Genomic DNA, 18,832 nt, shown 5'->3' with positions numbered 1-18,832 from the left:
GTTTGAAAAAAAGATTAAAATAGTTAAAACTATATTTTTATGTGTAGTGACATTGTTAAAACTTTCCACTCCCAATACAATATTTGAGAGTTAGATATAAATTTTTGTATCAAAAATGGAAAAAATATATGAGAAGTGAATATGTGAGATGTTTTCACCTAAATTAGTTGTCTAACATCCTCATGTTCACTTCTCTCAAAATATATTTCACTACTCTTGTTTTACTTTAAATAGCATAAATCTAATAACTTGCGGATATTTTTATAATAACAAAGTCCAACTTTGAGTAAATTAATTAAATCTAATAATTTGCAAAGATTTTTTATATATTGAAAGTTTATTTTAAAGTAAATTAAGCTTCTGATTAATTAAAAAAATAAAGCCAATGTGGTATTAGCCGTTAGATTACTTGGTAGAGCCTCTTGGAACTTTGAGTTAAAAATCAAACTTCAAATCTTGAAATGAAGTAATTTAGTGTTATTACTTATTAGAATTAGAATTGTATAGGAGTATTGTAATTAATTTTTCATTAAAAAAATCAAAAAGTTAAAGTTTCTTTTTGGTCAATTAAGTTGTATGACAATTGTCTTTTTTAATATTTATTTTTAAAATTATAAAGCTAAAATTACATGCCACAAATACAATATAACAATGTACAACACAACATAAAAAATAATAAATATAAGTAATTTGGTATGCCTATAGAAATGACTAAAAGTTTTGATATTGATACATACTAACATAAATATTAAAGGTGAACATTAGAAGAGAAAAAATTGAATCTATATATCATCTATTAGAACTTTTTTAAAGTTTAAACAGCTAGATCAAAAATCTAAATTATCTCTTCCTCACTCACTACCAATTCTACCTCTTCTTCATCTTTTCCTCAACTTTTATTTATTTTTACTTTATATTTACCCAGAAATATAATTACCATACAAACCGTAAACTTTCATTAGTATTATATTAGGTTTGTGAGTCTTGGTGATCGTTGCTGAATTAAAAAAAAAAGTTTTTTATTTTAACTTTTGAAAATAAGGACTACTAGGCATTTTTGTATTTTTTTTTAAAATTTTTTTTCATACCCCTATTTATACTCAACTTAACACAACCATTTCATATCACAACTTATTTCAACTCATTTTTATTTTTCTCAAACCATTTCATTTAAAATTTCGACACAAAGGTGGACTGAATCAAAAGATCTTTGTTTGACGAGGTCTTGGGTTGAGGTAACTTGACCCTGTGACCCATAGATGTGAAATGAATAATCCAAGCGAAAACGCTTGAAATGACATTACTGAAATGTTCAACAGCGACACGACTGAAGGTCGACGGAGCAAATATCAACTGATAGGTCACTTCACCAAAATTTGGAAGGAATGCAAGCAGTTTGAGGCAATCTGTGCGAGGTTGAATGCACAGGGGAGGACCGTATGGAAGGGGCTTCAAATACGAGCATTGTTTTAGGGAGCTAACCATGGTTCCTTTTTAATTGAGTTGCTTTATGAAGTGTGTTTTGGTATTTTGAATTATGTAATGTCTTAAGTATTTTAATAAAAGATGCCTACTTGGTAATTTAATAACAACAGAAGTTTATTCATAATTGAAGAAAACATTACAAACTTATTAAAGAGAAACATACAACATAATCGTTCCTACAACAAATTACAAACTTATTCATGCATCTCATAAACTGCATTGGCAGTTATGATCAAATGGTTCAAGGTGTAAACCGCACAATCAAGTTATTCCAGAGCAACTTGAGGCTTGTCGATCTACCCCTGCAAATAATTAAGTATTGACCCTCCAAATCAGTACAATACCCGGTTTGTATATAATCAATTTGTTATCGGCACCATTGCTTCTTCGCATTTAGTTTTCGCATAACTGCAACAAGTTCCTCTTTAAACAATTGATGGTCTAGGATATCAGCCATGATACTTTCCTGCATTTGATCGACAGTCATTGGTGGTTTTCGGTTAGGGACATTTGATGAAGAAGCCATTTCAGATGTATAAAAGTTTGTGTTTTGATCAGAAGTATTTGATAAGAAGGCAGTATTTAAAGGTAAACTAAAAGACGCTCATCCAACGTTCAAAATTCAAAATATTTACACAATTAGTCCCTTCAACGTTCAAATTCAAAAATTTTACACTAACAGTCCTTCAAACGGCCAAAAATTCAAAAACTTTATACTTCTAGTCCCTGAACGGCTAGCCTAAATGTCACTCTATAAATACGAACCCACTGTACAATTCAGTTTACCATTCATATTTTCATTATTCTACAAACTCACTCTTACTAACCAAATGGTGTCATTATCATTAAAAAGGAATGTTCACCAACCTCGTCTGACTGAAGATGAGATAAAAACACGAATCATGACTGATATCAAAGAGGACACCCTCCATCAAGCAGAACTCACTCTTACTAACCAAATGGCGTCATCATCATCAAAAAAGAATGTTCACCGACCTCGCCTGGCCGAAGATGAGATGAAAACACGAATCATGGCTAATAGAGGCGGAGTCAGGATTTCACGTTGAGAGGCGCTCAACCGTATTTCTTTCCTGATCGTTGTATACAATATAATGTGAAAGACATAACAATTTAATAAAATGTTAGGAAAATAGAATTTTATTTTGATGGTTTACTTTTATGGACCAAATATAAAGGTTTTACTTGAACAGTCATAGCTAGAAATCCAACATTTATAAATTGGGGGTGACTTGCTTCAAAAAGACCTTTGTATTAGTTGACTATGAACTAGCCTTGCAATGGAAAACATGAATGGTTGGCGGGGGCTAAGCACCCCTAGTCCCCCTACTAGCTCCACCCCTGATGGCTAATATCAAAGAGGACACCCTTAATCAAATAGAACTCTTTGGGGTCATGGGCTACCTACGGAAGAAAAGAAGACGATGCGAACAACAGGTGGAGGCAATGCAAGCACCACAACACAACATCTCGAAGAACGATATTCTTTGTTTCTACAGGAGGAAATCAAGAAGATCAAGAGGGTAGTTAATGATGTTTTTAACGCCGGTCACACGTTGGATGACCAATGCACATGGGATATCGTATCACGACAATTGTGGTACCAGTTGAATGCATATAAGATTTTAATTATTTGTTTTATGAACAATTAACACTAGTTCATGGTATGATAGTGAACAATATATTAGTAATAGGAATTAATCTGTTAAGTGCGATTAGCGGTTGGTGGTACCACGTTACTTCACATTAGGCAAAGCTATCATTAAATTAACCAAACAAACTAACTATTTAGGAAAACTATAAACGGAAAGGGTGGTACTCATGGTTATAGTGGAACTCTTTGGTTAGGGGTTTTAGGTAGAGGATACAGACTTGCTAGCGGTTGGTGGTACCACGTTAAATTGTCTAGTGATTTGCTTGATGCCCGGTTATTGTATCAACTAGTTTAAATGCAACATGAACTATTATGAATCTGATTCGAAGTAGTTGATGCTCTATATTTTATTATTTTAAATTAAAATCTTTTAGGTGTATCTTTTGAAGCAACCTGTCCCGGTAATACCGGATTCCATTGTCTTTTATTATTATTAGTTTAAGCATCGTGACAACTCGTTTACAAAACCCCCATCTTTTAGAATTACATTAAACTCACATTCTTTCTGAATATATAGTCCATGTGTTCAATCCTGACTTACCATTTTACTATACTATACACGAACAAGTCCACTGCCCGAGAGTGTATATTGGTTAATTAATTGGTAAATCTTGTTTATAAATCAAAGACTCGATTTTGCACATCAATCATGTAATATCTTCTTTAATTATGTGTTGTCTTTTTTATTGTAATTTATTTCGATAATAAAATGTGCTTGATTATAAAAAAATATACAAATAATCTTCTTTACATGCATAAATATATACTATACATCTATATATATATATATATATACTATAAAAAAAAAGTCAAGAATTTTGGAAGATTAGGACCACACACACACAAGCTCACCCCGTCCACCAGCTTCAACCCATCGATGGAGCCGGATGAATTGCCGGTCGATGCCTTCCCTGCCAACCCAGTCCTCATCGACGAGGCTGTCAACGGGTTGGTCGACACAGGGTTGGCAAGAGCCTCATGTGAAAGAAAATTGAGTTACACAAGAGATTCTTAATATATACTCGTAGTTAATATAAAGTCAGATTTCTAATATAAAGTCAAGCCAATCAATAATTTTTATTCATGTTACGACATATATATCTTCTGGTACACCATATGATCAAAAATCTATCGGCCATCATCATAAGCCATTGAAGTTATCATCTCAATAACCTATTGAGAAATGCTATGTATTTCTTAAAATTCATTCTACAAATTTTCTATTCTATTAGATGCTTTTTATAGTTTGGTGTAGCTAGGCCTACTTATATATTTGTATGAATGACAAGTGTAACATATCTCTAAAACGACTATCACTAACTAATACTATATAATAGTCTAATATAAGTACGGAAGCATCATATTTTAGGGAATCTAATGTTGTTATTTAGTAAGTGTAGCTACTTAATCCAAAAATGATCGAATTCAGTTCTTTCTAAATCAAGAATATGGTTTGCTTTTATTTTAGGGAAAATATAAAAAGGATGCAAGAAACATGATAAATTAATTATTGGAGGGTTTTTATAGAAGCGAATATCTAGAAAACTTGGGTGAATAAAACGAAAAGTATTTAAAAGAACAAGATACTGAAGTACAAATTTCCACTCCCTTCAATGGCCAACGGATTAAGGACCACATGTTAATCAAATTACCAGATCTTAACCCTAATTATTTATGGAATAATTGCATTGCACGCCTAATGGTCCCCCTTAATTCCCTCTTTTCCCCTTAAAAATTTGAAATTATCCTTTTTATACTTTTAAAAATACAAATAACCATACACGAATATGTGAATCTTACCAAGATATATCGCGAGCAGCTCACTTGGTAATATCCACGAGCAATTTCTTAATCAACGTCTACGAGTGATTTGCGGGAAAAGGTTAACTGTTATTCTAGAACGATAATAATATTTAATATGTTATTACAGCTGGATTAGATTCGTTTTATACATTAAAAGTTAGTATCATTTGCAACTTGTTAGTTACAATTTGCAACTTTATGCATTTTAAAATCAAGGTATGTAATCTACTATGGTTCAAAATCACAAATAACCTATTTTGCTCGCTTAGAATTCTCAACGGGATGATTTATACCTAAAATTTGATCCTTCATACGACAATACGAACCCATGAATCATATGAGAAAAACAATTATAATTTTCTTGTGTGTCAAATAAAGGTGTAATATATTGCATGCAAATTATTTGGAGTATACCCTAAAACATTATGTCATTCGATGGAAGGGGAGGAATTTCAATACTTTTGTTACTTGAATTTTCAAAAGATCAAAAATATTTTGTTAAATTCCATTCTTTCAAATTTTAATTGATAGATTCAATTTTTTCCAAAAATTCTGTAAATTAAACGGGCTAGATTAAATATTGATTCTTAATACCCAAGGATTACATTGAATGAAGAGTCCACTTTTTTTTTTCATTTTTACACATTTAATAATAGTTTATTATATGTTATTGCAACTGGATTGAATAATATATGTATATGTATATATTAAAAAGTTACTACCAGATTTGTCCAAAAGTTAAAAATAGTTCGTAACTTGTTAAGAAAAAGAGAAAGTTGTAACCAAATATAACTTGCAACTTATGTCAATGTGAGTCATTCCACTTAGCAATATTTTTACCACTTAAAAAAGGAGTGTTTAACTTTTGACATAATTAGATTTAATATTATTTTAGGCAGTGTAAGAATAAAAAAATTTTACCCCTAAAAAGCCAAAACGAGTTGCAACTTTATATGTTTTAAATTAGTTAAAACATTTCTATTATACATAATACTTTTTCCATTCACTTTTCTAATCCACTTATAAAATAATATAATTTATATTTAACTAAATTTAATGTAATATATATGGCTACCAAAAATCAAGGATAAATTATACTTTTAATCCCTGAACTTGACATATTTTTCATTTTTAGTTACTAAATTTTAAAAATTGTAAATTCTATACTAAACTTGTCACTTTTTCACTTTTGATCACCGCGTCAACTTTGTTAGTTTTTCTCCATTAACTTGCCCACATTCGTTAGGTTTTCCACTTTTCGTTCTTCAGATTATTCCATAATTAAAAGTGATAAGCCAAACTTCAGGGACGAAAAATGTAATTTACCTAGCTTTTGTATATAAATATAGGGGAAATATTAGGTAAAACATGCAGTACCTATCTTAGGTAAATGATGAGGATTGTGTAAAATTCAGAGGTAGGTTATGTAAAATTCAGGGGGGCTATATATGTTTATCAAATTAAAAGGTTTAATTTATAACTTTTTTTAAAGTGGTAGTACCTAAGCTTAAATAAAATCTGTAGTACGGATCATTTTTCCATAAATATATCATTCGTCCCATTTTAAATGTTTAATTTAATTTTTTCCCCCAGTATTTTACTTATAACTTTGACGGTAAATTTTTTTTATTATATTGTATAGTAGTTGGTGTAAATTTTATTAATGAAAATTACATTTAAAACTCAATTTATTTATTTTATGACAAATTTATATAACTCAATTCATTTATATATTTCTCATATCTCACAGTACGTACATATATAGATATATATTTCAACTTTTATTATTTATATTACTTATAATAAGTTAATAACATGAAAACTTCAAAAATTTGAGTTTACAATCCGAAATCACAAGACTATTTGTCGTCATGCTTAGAAGTTCCGATTTTGATATGATAGTAAAAGTTCAAGATAAATCCAAAACTCTAACTAAACATATATAATATTTATCATTACTGTTTATTATAATTTAGTTTCGATCAACGTTTTATTTTAAACACAACTTATTTCATACTTATCAATAATGTATAAGGTATATTTGAATTTCCTTATGATACAATTTATATAGATACCATACATCGTATGGGTATTAAGACTAGTATAAATATGTAACAAGTTTTATATTTCTGCCGACTGCAAGCACTTCGCCACTACCTCATCTTCGCCGATTGCCGTTGTAACCCACTGATTCCACCTTCTACACTTTGCCACTACCTCATCTAGAACTTTAAAGCTTAATTTTAATTACTTCCAGTTAATATTAATTATAAACATATTAAATACCTAAGTATTTAATCACATAAACTTAACGAAACCTAACATGGATCAATGGTCAAATCAAAAGTTAAATATAAAAAGTTCGGGATATTATAAGCATAAAAAGTGTACAAGCTTACACAACTTTTTGTTTTGCAACGTACTTCGCCTCGATGCCTATCAACCCAAGGATAAGCTGCAAAAAAAAATATTTTTATTTGTTTGGTTTTATATAGTCTGTGTACTAGATTTTAGACCCGTGTCCAACACTGGACACGGAGTTTACGATATTATCAATATTAGATTTTATACTTTGCAAGTTGTAGTACAATAATCACAGGTTTTCTAAGTGTTATAATTTGCCGGTTGTAGTACAATAATAACAGGTTCATTATTGTTATTATTAGCTGAGATATATTGATGGAATCATTTGTCCTAGTCATTACACAAGACACATGCTACAATAATTTTCATATTATATAATTTTTTGAAACCAATTATACTCATAATGTAATATTTTAATGAAAGATAATTAAGAAGTAAAATATAAACATAATTGTGATCATGTACTTGACATAATATATATTTGGTCATGATACGGACCCATTAACGAATAGGTTTATTTTCAATCACTTATTCTATGATAATTATATAACAATTAGGACTATTTTCATTTTATGGCTAGGTTTTTACGGTCAGTTATAACTAAGCTGTAAATTTACGGCCAGAACAAAAAAAAATCTCAATCTTTTGGTCGAGTCGAGTCGAGTCCTTTTAAGACTTGAAAGGACCGAGATCGACTCAACCATTTTTTTTGTTGATTTTGTTTGACCACTTCCATACTTGCAAAAGTTTTAGACTAAAATAATGTGAAAAACTCAAAATGCTCTAATTCAAAATCTAACGAATTAGAACACCTTAATATGTTATATTAGACATATCCTATAAGTTTTAGACCTTGAAAAAGTTAGATTGAAGCTCAGAAAAATTATGTTTGGGAAAAGAAGAACTGCACCCGCGAGCATGGTCGGTTGTGAGCTGCAGCCGTACTCCCAGAAAGTTGAACACCAAGATGAAAATACCGCAGACGCTGACGCTGAGCACGGTCATTATTTGATAACAATTAGGACTCTTGACTTGTGTGACAATTTTATCTTTAAAAAATTAAATATAAATACTTTTTGTAAGTTCTTTAAAAATTAAAAAAAAGACCACTCAAGTTGATGGTTAAAAATAAATATAAATTAAGTATTCAAGGTTAAAAAACGTAAATTATTGATGGAAAATAAAAAAATGTAAATTAATGAGACTTTTCCTAAAGATTAATATAAATACTAATATAATAATATTTTGGATAATGATTATTAGAATTTTTAATTTGTAGTAAATCTAAATGATGACATAAGCGAAAACCAATTTAATAAAACTGATCGATTTGATTGGTTAATAAGTCATTAGTTCAACTACCTTATAATATATATAAGATTGTGTATCTTCAAATTGTTGACAAATTAGGTATATTATAATGTATGATCGATCAACCAATTGTTATGAAAAGTGTTTGGAAAAACTTCATGAATGGTCGGTTAACTATTTTAATATTTTAATTTTAATAATATGTTTTTTCAATGAATTTTATTCATTTTAATTTTTTGAACAATAATTTTGCTAAATTGATAACATTTCTTTTTTGTTTTTGAAATATTGTCAATTTAAATAAGTTCTTAACATTTATTCCAAGTTTTTATTTTTCTAACACGTTTTGTGTTCATAATTTTTTAAATTTTTAAACAATATTTAACTATTTGTATGTTTTTTTTTTTAGTTCCGCTAACAAAAGGTTTTTCAAGAAAAATTTATGAAAATTGTAATTACAGAGATAAGGTATATAGAAAACTAAAATCATCAATTAATTTGAATTGTATATTTGTCTATTTCTATTCTTAATCTACATCATCCACTATCATTAAATATAGGAATTGAGACCCGAACTCAGGATCAAAGATAGACCACCAATGTTTTAAATACTAGTAAATACCGGTCGGTATTACTGGTATCGTAGTGTACTCTGACATCTTAAGTCCGATATTTTTCCGGTATTTTCACTATTCAATACCGGCCGGTATTTCCAGTATTCCCGGTAGTTTCTGGTATTAAAAAAAATTGATTTAAAAAGAATATATGTGTAAGATACTTTAATATTATTTTTGTGTGGATTATATTATAAGTGTATTTTAACTATTTTCGTTAAATTGTAGTAAGTTTCTTAGAATTTTTATAAAAAGATTTAAAATAGTTGTACCGGTCGGTATTTACGATAATACCGATAATATCAATAATAACGAAAATTTGTTCTACACTAGTATGACTATAATATACCTGTTTTTAAAACATCGTAGACGACAAATATATTTCATTGGCAGATGGATTAATACTTACAAGGGGTAAGACTTAAAATGGTTTGAGTTCATATTAAATGTTCATAATATTTAATGAAAACAAAGATTTTCTAAAAACAATACAGTAAAATCTTTATAAATTAATAATGTTGGAACTGAGATTTTTTTTCAATTTAGCGAGATATTATTATAGCGATAAATTAATATTTCATTAATTTAAAGAGGATTTACGATGTAAGTTGTGGAGAAGACATTTGTAAGCTTGAGAACTTGATTATGAGTATGCATTATCAATACAAAATGGATATAAATCACTTGCTTATTTATCTTGATGTAAATAATGAAGGTTATGAGGTTCAAAGTATTAAAGAAATTATGGCGAAATCATTCAAAATGTGGTTAATGACAAAGTTGAGGATGATCCAATGGCTTTAAAAAGAAACATTGTAAACGACAACAACTCTTCACAACTTTTTGTTGCAATACGAAAAAACAATGCCACAACTCTTTAGTATAATGAGAAGATTTAAAGATAAACTCAATATAAAGTTGAAGTTCAACAAAAAAAAGCAAGTAGCTTTTTACTAAGCAATCTTAAAATTTTGAAGATCTTAATAATTATTAATTTATAGTTTCGTTGGAACCAATATAAATACACTGAGATTTCAAAAAAATTATCATTATTTTATTGATTGAGCTTCAATTTTGTACTGGACCCAAGTTAGAACCAGATAAATTATTAGTTTTATCGAGATTATTAATTTATCGAGTATCAATTTATAGAGGTTCGACTGTATTATAAAATTCAATGATAGACTTTAATATAAAAATAAAATTTTTTTTATGCATGTTAAGTAAAACTTTAGGGTTTCGTTTAAATTTTTGTTTTATTAAAAAAATGTAATTTTTTAAATTTATTTAAGTGATAATGATATGCGGTGGATCTCACAGATAAGATTAGCTTTTTAGTAAGAAAAAACTCAGCTTCAAATGTGTTTTCGGCTCCTGATTGGTTGTTTCTCTTCTCTAGATTCTTTCGTTTATTTCCCATTGTACGGATCACAACATTTTTGAACACCTCAACTATCCCATTGTTTCCATGTTCCTTGTCCTTGTCCTTTTCCTTTTTTTTTCTTTCTTTTTTTTTTTTGGTACGTAGACATCAATTATGTGAGAGTTGAAGGAACGTGGGAAGGACTTAAAAGGTATAGATTGATAAAAGAAATTTTTGATTCCGTTACATATATTGATTTTGGCATCAATCAATGATATATAATCCAATATTCAAAGAATAGCTATAGACAATTTTCTTGACACATTGGAGCGAGAGGCAGTTCATGACCTTTTTTTTTTTTTTTTCTCTCTTTCTAAAAGGCGCCCCTCAAAAGATCAATGTATTTTGCGAATGTAGGTGTCAGTGTGTCACTTGCTATAATCACATGCTAGGATCATGGGAAGGATATGATGACGTGTGTAGAACTAGAAAGTGAAGTAAATGTTTTACCCCAACCAAGCTTTTTTTTATCTCGACCACACCTATTATTTGCAGCGATAGTTGTTGTAAATAGTGCGGACCCCCTGTCTGTAATGGTAAATCTGGCAAAAATAGCGGACCCACTGTCAGTAATCGCTGCAAATAGGTGGATATGAACAAAAACACCACTATTTACTGGTTTAATTACCAAAAGTCTGGTCGGGATACCAGCCACCATGTTTTATACTATTGAAGCATTGCAAGACAGGATTACAAAAATTAAAACATTGCACTCTCGGACACTTTAATAACTTCCTACAAATTAATTTCACTCTTATGAAAATTATCTACTCTCTAAGAGTTTTTCTCTCACATAAATGCATTAGTTAAAACATCAAAAAACATGAATTAGTTAAAACATTAATGAGGACATGACTAGCATGGTACTCGCAGAATGCAGAATGTTGTGTGATGACGTCGACAGATGTTGACGGTGGTGGCCACGTCAAATGATGTAGGTTATTAATATAATTTAATATTAAAGGTTAATATAATTTAACATTAAAGGTTGATAACGATTTAATTCAATTAAGGTAGTTTGATCAGTTCACATGTTTCATTTTTTTTCTTTTTCAACATAAATTATAATTTTATATAATAATATAGATATAGATATGATCGGGGGACTTGATCTCTAGAGTTAATTTGAGAGTATCTTTATCTTATATACATAGATTTTTATTTTTTTATTTAGGGATTTGCTAACTAGTGACCCTAGTGCACCATTTAAGTAGCATTTAATTAAGCATTTAATGAAGTACATGCAACCTTCCTAAAATCTGAAAATATGTATTATATATTCATTTAAAAATAAAAATTGTTAGATTAAATTAATACACATTAAATATAATTTTTGATTAATAAGAAAAGAATCTGATTATTAAATACTTCTTAACTAATGTACTATGGGCATTAGTTAACAAATCCCATTTATTTATGATTTATGATGTTTAGCTAGTAAGAAAATGTATTAATAATGCATCAAAACTTGTACACTAGTATTAAAATACATCCATTTGAAAAAGGTGTTTACCCTGATTGGGTTAATCCAGATTGAAATATTTATCTATTTTTATAATGTTGAAGAGTCAAGGAAGTAACCAACCAGTGAAGTCTATTAAATCTTTACATATAGCCATTATAATTAGGCCAAGTACTCTTTCCCAGCCAATCACACTTTATTCTTTGCAAGTTTTTTCTCACACACACACACACATATTTGCTACTCTCTTTAGAAGAACTCTGATCTTGGGTTTTGCTTCTCTTGTGAGTTCTTTTTCTTTTTAGATAGATTACATCTCCTTATAGGAATACCCATATTTAGCCAAAAATTATAGATACAAATTGTATGTATATTTTTTTTCTCCTTTGTATCTTTTAATACTTTTTGCTTCAAAAAACTAATCAAGCTAGCTAGTTGTAGTGTTAATAATGGATCTTAATGACCTACTATATATAGTATAAGTTAATTATAGAAATTCTCTTTTTTGGTGTTGGAAAATTTTAGGTCAAAATCTCATCAAGGAATTTTTAGTTAATTAAGATGGTGAGAGGAAAGACCCAGATGAGAAGGATTGAGAATGCAACAAGTAGACAAGTGACTTTCTCCAAAAGGAGAAATGGTTTATTGAAGAAAGCTTTTGAGCTTTCTGTGCTTTGTGATGCTGAAGTTGCTTTGATTATCTTCTCTCCAAGAGGCAAACTATGTGAATTTGCAAGCTCAAGGTTTTTTGATTATCTTCACTCTATTCTCATTCTTGATTTTCTCTTAATTATCATATATATATATATATATATATATATATATATATATATATATATATATATATCATTTCATGCACATATACATGTATATATAGTAATAGTATATTATACATACTACACAGATGTAGCAAACATATGTTTTCTTTAATTTGTTTGTGGTCTATGAGTTATCAACCTTAGGGTTTCTTCCAAAATATACTTGTATAATTACAAATATATACACACTTATTTAGATCTAAAATTAGCATATATGTTATATCTTTCTTTCTTTCTTTCTTTCTTTAGGGTTTACAAATAGGAATCTTTATGTACATCTTTAATTTATATGTAATTGAGTTTTTCCTAGTTTAGCTTGTTATGTTATTATGAGTCAAGATCTTAATTAGTTTCTTGCATTTTTTAATTTGTATATATATGTATATTAGTTAATGATCTAAGATAGAGTATATTATATATTTCTGACAATACTCCTATTTCACATATGGTGTGGTTTTTCATGACATTTTTTTGTTATGACCAAGAAAGGCTCTAGACAAACATAAACTCTCTTTGCCTAGTATGTTTCAATCAGATTGTAACATGAAGTTGTTTGTTTCATATATTCCAACTTCTTTTCTAACATATGCACAAAGTGATCAGCTTTTGCTTTTCTTCTGATTTTTGCTATAAAAAGAATCAAGTTCTAAGTATATTTATTATGATCATAGTACAACACTACAGCTTACCATAATATAATATACTATTCATATGTACCACAGATGAAATTTATAATGATTTAATATTATAAAGGTAATTAGATGTCTCACACTAATATTCAATATTTCATAATAATGATTGTATAAAAAAAAAACTTAATTTATTTGGTTTAATTTCTATGATGTCTTAATCTCTAGATCAAATATATTTACAAATATTTTGCAAGTATAGAAAGAGAATATGAAATGTATATTATGTGGCTGTACGTACTAGATGTATATAAAAAACGTGTACTCTATTTGTATACCATGTAAGGGATCGATTAATTAACGTGAAACTTATTCATTAGTTCTAATTACTTGAAAATCATGTCACTTTAATGTAGAACTGAAATTCTTGCTAATTACATGACAGAAATCCAATTAATTAAGTTGCAATTCATATAACTAGCTAACAGAAAATGTTGTTATTATCTAACTTCTTGTTAATTTGAAACATGTTTAGCATGGAGGATACTATCGAACGGTATAGGAATCATGTTAAAGAAGTTCAAACCGACAATTCTTCAAGTGTAGATGAAGATGCTCAGGTTATTCTTAGATCTGCATGATCATATTACTTATTTTCCTAGCTTGACGTCATATTTTGAGATTTATCAGATCCTCTAAAATGGAAAACAGTAGTTTTACTAGTAAAGTTGAAAATTTTGACTCTTTGAATAAAATCAATCGTCAAGATTTAAAGAGAGTTTTCATCTACGACTAGCTAGTCTAATATATTAAAATGGCTATCAATCTTTCCTTGCCGGGCAATGATGTACATTGTACACTATCAAATATAATTTAGAATTTTATCATGTACAATTATGTAAAACATGTTTAGTGAGGTACGACTAAAAGAAGTGGTGTACAGATCACCTCCCTTCCTTCCTATCGCATATATAAATGATATAATTAATTCTTGTAATACTAAGGAGAACTACTACTGTTTCTACCTAAAACTATATGTTAGCTGTAAGAGGTCGATTTAATAGAACTTAAAACAATTTAGTCTTACAAAATCGGCAACCATCCTAATAGAAAAATTCTCAAAATAAAATGTCAGACGATTCGTATATATGATTTTGGAAAATGTGTATGTAACTAATTGGAGTATTTCCCTATTTAATTTACAATAGTGGCAGCAGTTGAGGAATGAAACAGAAAGTATGGCCAAGAAGATAGAGGCATTAGAACTCGCAAAAAGGTGTGAATTAATTTTGCATATATACTACCTATATCCATCCAATTAATGCATGCATGTTAATGACTCTTTAGCTATAAAAAAAAATAATAAAAAAAAAAATCGTCTTAAATATACATATATGCACAGGAAACTTTTGGGAGAAGGTATGGGTTTAAGTAGCATTGAGGAATTGCAAGAGATTGAACAACAACTGGAGAGGAGTGTTGGTATCATTCGTGCTCGAAAGGTTAATTATTCCAAAGTTATTCTAATTTTGCAAGAGATTGATCGAGCAAGTTTAATTGCATTTTTTGTTGTTGTTTCAGATGCAAGTTTACAGTGAACAGATTGAGGAGCTACAAGCAAAGGTATATATAATTCTTGAGTACATTAATTAAAACACTAGAAATTGTTACAAATAATTTGCAAAATAGTTTAGTCAAATCGATATACAAACTAGTTGTATTTCGTTGTCATTTACATTAATCTTAATTTAAAAATTATATTTATACGGACTATATATAAGTCAAAAGTCGGGATTATTTTATAACCTGCCTAGCCGGTAAAAATTAAATTTGCTCAAAAAATAAGAGGAGGGATGAGCATGGGACCAGTCCCGTCCCGGTACCGATGGTACCGAGTCCCAAATTTTTCAAAAACTTGGTACCGGTACCGGTCTCATTTCCCATTTGGTACCATTTCCCGGTACCGCGGTCCCAAGTCCCGAAATTTTCAAAAACTTGGTACCGGTACCGGTCCCATTTCCCATTTGGTACCATTTCCCGGTACCGTGGTCCCAAGTCCCGCGAACTAAGAAAAATAGGTACCGGTCCCAAGTCCCATTCGGTACCACTTTTCGGGATCAGGATCGGAACGGGATGGACACTTGGGAAAATCTGCTTATCCCTAGGCCCAAAAGTCACACTGCTAGATTTTTTTAAACAAATTCACCTATTGCATGTGCTTATATATATAATTAAGCATAGGGTTGTGATCATTTGAAGATTAAAATTTTCGTGAAAACTAAAAAATTGGCCAAAACACAATGTGATCTAAATTTAACACAATGCGTTTTTATTTTTTTATTTTTTATAATACACATTGTGTTAAGTTTATATCACAATGTATTTGAACAGTTTCTGATTTTCACGCGCTATCAAAAACACACTGTGATTTAAAACTTAACACAATGTGGTTTTAGATTACTAATAAACACAATTAAAATACATTGTGTTATATTCAAATCACATTGTGTTTTGACCTGTTTTTTAGTTTTCACACAAATTTTAGTTTCCTAATAAACATTTCACTATAAACATAAGTCATAAGTGGTACCAAATTTGATCGGTACATAATACGAATTGATTCATGATATATATTGTTTCTTTAACAAACTACAGCACATGGTACTTTTTGGACATTTTCAAGAATGATTTACGTATAAAGAATAAGGTAAAAGTTAATTTAGGGACACTTCTTTTAAATTAGGGATACAAAGGACACTTCTCAATCATTAACTGATCACCCCTATATAAACCAAAATAATTATATCTTAGCTACTCATCTAACTCCATAGAAACACATATATATTTTCAGGAGAAAATGCTAGCTTCTCAAAATGCATTGCTAAATGTCAAGGTAAGTTTGTTCATATATACTCGTATTATCAATTTAAATTTGAATTATGCTGAATATCTGTTACAGTAAAAGTAATTACAGTATATACTACTCGTAATACATTCTTTACTAATTTACTCGTGAATTAGAGCTTTGAAAGTTACCATATGCAAATTGTCTTGTTACAGCGTCTAGTCCGAACCAAAAAAACTCCAGAAGAACAACCAACAAATTTTCAGAATGCGGAATATGGAGAAACCTCTGACGTGGAAACAGAACTATTCATCGGAATGCCTGAAAAGCGGACGAGGAAAGATAGACCAAAATGAGCCATATATACGATTTTTATATATAAACGTACACGCATTTATATATCTATTGAGATCTAATAATGCTGTTGATCTTACTTGTGTTTGGTTTTATGTACTTGTTATCTGCGGCATAGAGTTCATGCACAACTGAAACTTAACGATCCTCTAATTTTGGTTGTTGTACATATGAACAATATATACGATGATGGCATGCATGTGTCATAGCCGGATCGATCTCGTCATTGTTGTCTTGGTACGTGGTTGTATCTTTGGTTGATTTCAAGAAATGTTTTGAGTGTCATTAATTTGATGATCAATCGTGTTATAAATTTTTTCCGTGTCTTTTCAGGTTTTTTCAAATACATTTTGGGTTTGTATTGAAATAATCAGAGTTTTTTTTTTTTTTTTTACCAACGTACCAGTTAAAGAAGAAAAACAGTTGCGAAAACTTCCATGCTTGAATGTGGAAGGAACAATGAGACCAGATTTAGAACTCATACTAAGGTATTTTCTTTATGGTTTAGTTATGAATGTTTGTGTGTACGAACGATTTAAGTATAGATGACTGCGGATATATATATACTCCTTGTGCGTTAATTAAATAATAGTGTGAGCGTGTTTGTAAAGTGTTCATATGAGGCGTTTTCATTTACATCATGTTCAATGTACAAGATACATAGACAAAAGTATATGAAGGAAAATTTTACATGCTTTTTTACATAGTTTATCAATCTTCGATCACCATTCTTCTATAGCAAACAATGGATGAGCATTTTTTCCTGATTCCAAGGCACAATAACTTCGATTATTTAGGCTCCGGCTTCCTCCAACTTCTTAAGAACAACTTCCTTTGTTGGCAAGGAGGGAATTGCTCCTCTTTCTGTTACGGCGATGGAGCCACAAACATTTGCAAACTTTAGTGCATACTTTAGCTTCTTTTCGTCCTGCAAAGTATATTTAACATGTTAGATTTTTGTGAATGTACGTGATCATCTGACTTCAAATAAATTTTACCTTGAAGAGCTGAATATTTATAGCAAGACTACTAAGGAGGCCGCCAACAAAGGCATCCCCTGCACCTGTTGTATCAACACACTTATTAACCTTTACGCCACCAACTTTGCCATGGAAATCCTAGAAAAAACATTTTAGTTAAGTAAAACAAATTATAAGAACTTAACTAGGCTAAAACCACATCAAATCGATCAAATCTTAAATTTCATAGTCAATTAAAGTTAACCTTGGTGTAGTATCTGCAACCATTAGGACCTTCAGTGACTATCAAAAGCTTAAGATTCGGGTGGAAAAGCTTTTTCAAAACGACGTTATCATCATAAGGATCACCGCCTTCAGTCAAGAATACAATTTCTTCCTCACTAATCTGCATTTTCCAAAATAGTGGTTAAACATGTAAGTCAACTAAATTAGACTAGTTTGACAGATTTCTGTACTACCTTGATAACATTCGCTTGATCCCAGATGCTCATGATGCCTTTTCGAGCAGCTTCAGCTGATGGCCAGAGAGGGAGTCTCAGATTAGGATCATATGAAAGAATGCAGCCTTCTTTCTTAGCCACTTGCATTGCTGCTATGTGAGCTGATTTGCATGGTTCCTCAATCAAACTGATAGATCCGTAGTGAAAGATCAATGACTGTTGAAAAAAGACAGACACAGTTAATCTCAATTAGCAGTGAAAATCAGGGCTTGTGTACCGTGAAAAACTTCTGTAACTCAAAATTGAACGTAATTAAAGACTTAAGATCGCTTGAACCAACACCTTACCCAACCCATCCATTTAGTAATATATATGTGCAGCTTTTCAACCTATATTACCTGTTTTGCTCACAAGGTGATAAGTACCTGCTTGATTAGCTCTTTATCAAGCTCTGCTTCGGTAAGAAGCATATCAGCACTAGGATTCCGAAAAAACATAAACTCACGCTCTCCATCGGCTCTTAGGATAACAAACGCCAATGCAGTCCTTGCATTTTTATCAAACCTCATTCCTGAGATATCCACATTGTTTTCTTCAAGGATGTCCGCCAACATGTAACCAAATTCATCGTC

At 30.1% G+C, this 18,832-nt stretch overlaps 2 protein-coding genes across 2 annotated transcripts; one reads left to right on the top strand and one right to left on the bottom strand.

Annotated features, from left to right (window-relative positions):
* Positions 1-12,343: 12,343 nt before the first annotated feature.
* On the top strand, positions 12,344-17,074 carry LOC122595801 (MADS-box protein SOC1-like). The gene is made up of 8 exons (XM_043768247.1): positions 12,344-12,418; positions 12,660-12,877; positions 14,117-14,201; positions 14,790-14,857; positions 14,984-15,083; positions 15,163-15,204; positions 16,433-16,474; positions 16,642-17,074. The coding sequence occupies exons 2-8, from the start codon at positions 12,696-12,698 to the stop codon at positions 16,780-16,782; spliced, it is 660 nt and encodes a 219-aa protein (XP_043624182.1). The 5' UTR covers positions 12,344-12,418; positions 12,660-12,695; the 3' UTR covers positions 16,783-17,074.
* Positions 17,075-17,573: 499 nt separating this feature from the next.
* On the bottom strand, positions 17,574-18,832 carry LOC122597226 (probable fructokinase-7). The gene is made up of 5 exons (XM_043769849.1): positions 18,626-18,832; positions 18,219-18,416; positions 18,005-18,145; positions 17,779-17,898; positions 17,574-17,708 (listed from the first exon to the last, which is right to left on the bottom strand). The coding sequence occupies exons 1-5, from the start codon at positions 18,812-18,814 to the stop codon at positions 17,574-17,576; spliced, it is 783 nt and encodes a 260-aa protein (XP_043625784.1). The 5' UTR covers positions 18,815-18,832.

The sequence above is a fragment of the Erigeron canadensis genome, chromosome 4 (genome assembly GCF_010389155.1).
Source record: "Erigeron canadensis isolate Cc75 chromosome 4, C_canadensis_v1, whole genome shotgun sequence".
NCBI classification, from domain to species: Eukaryota; Viridiplantae; Streptophyta; class Magnoliopsida; order Asterales; family Asteraceae; genus Erigeron; species Erigeron canadensis.
This window is presented reverse-complemented; position numbering and strand designations above follow the sequence as displayed.

Coding starts and splice junctions, on each gene's coding strand:
- LOC122595801 (XM_043768247.1), top strand. CDS start 12,696: ATGGTGAGAGGAAAGACCCAGATGAGAAGGATTGAGAATGCAACAAGT. Junction 15,205..16,432: donor TTGAGGAGCTACAAGCAAAG/GTATATATAATT, acceptor ATATATTTTCAG/GAGAAAATGCTAGCTTCTCA. Junction 16,475..16,641: donor ATGCATTGCTAAATGTCAAG/GTAAGTTTGTTC, acceptor GTCTTGTTACAG/CGTCTAGTCCGAACCAAAAA.
- LOC122597226 (XM_043769849.1), bottom strand. CDS start 18,814: ATGTTGGCGGACATCCTTGAAGAAAACAATGTGGATATCTCAGGAATG. Junction 18,146..18,218: donor ATCAAGCGAATGTTATCAAG/GTAGTACAGAAA, acceptor TGGAAAATGCAG/ATTAGTGAGGAAGAAATTGT. Junction 17,709..17,778: donor TAAATATTCAGCTCTTCAAG/GTAAAATTTATT, acceptor TATACTTTGCAG/GACGAAAAGAAGCTAAAGTA.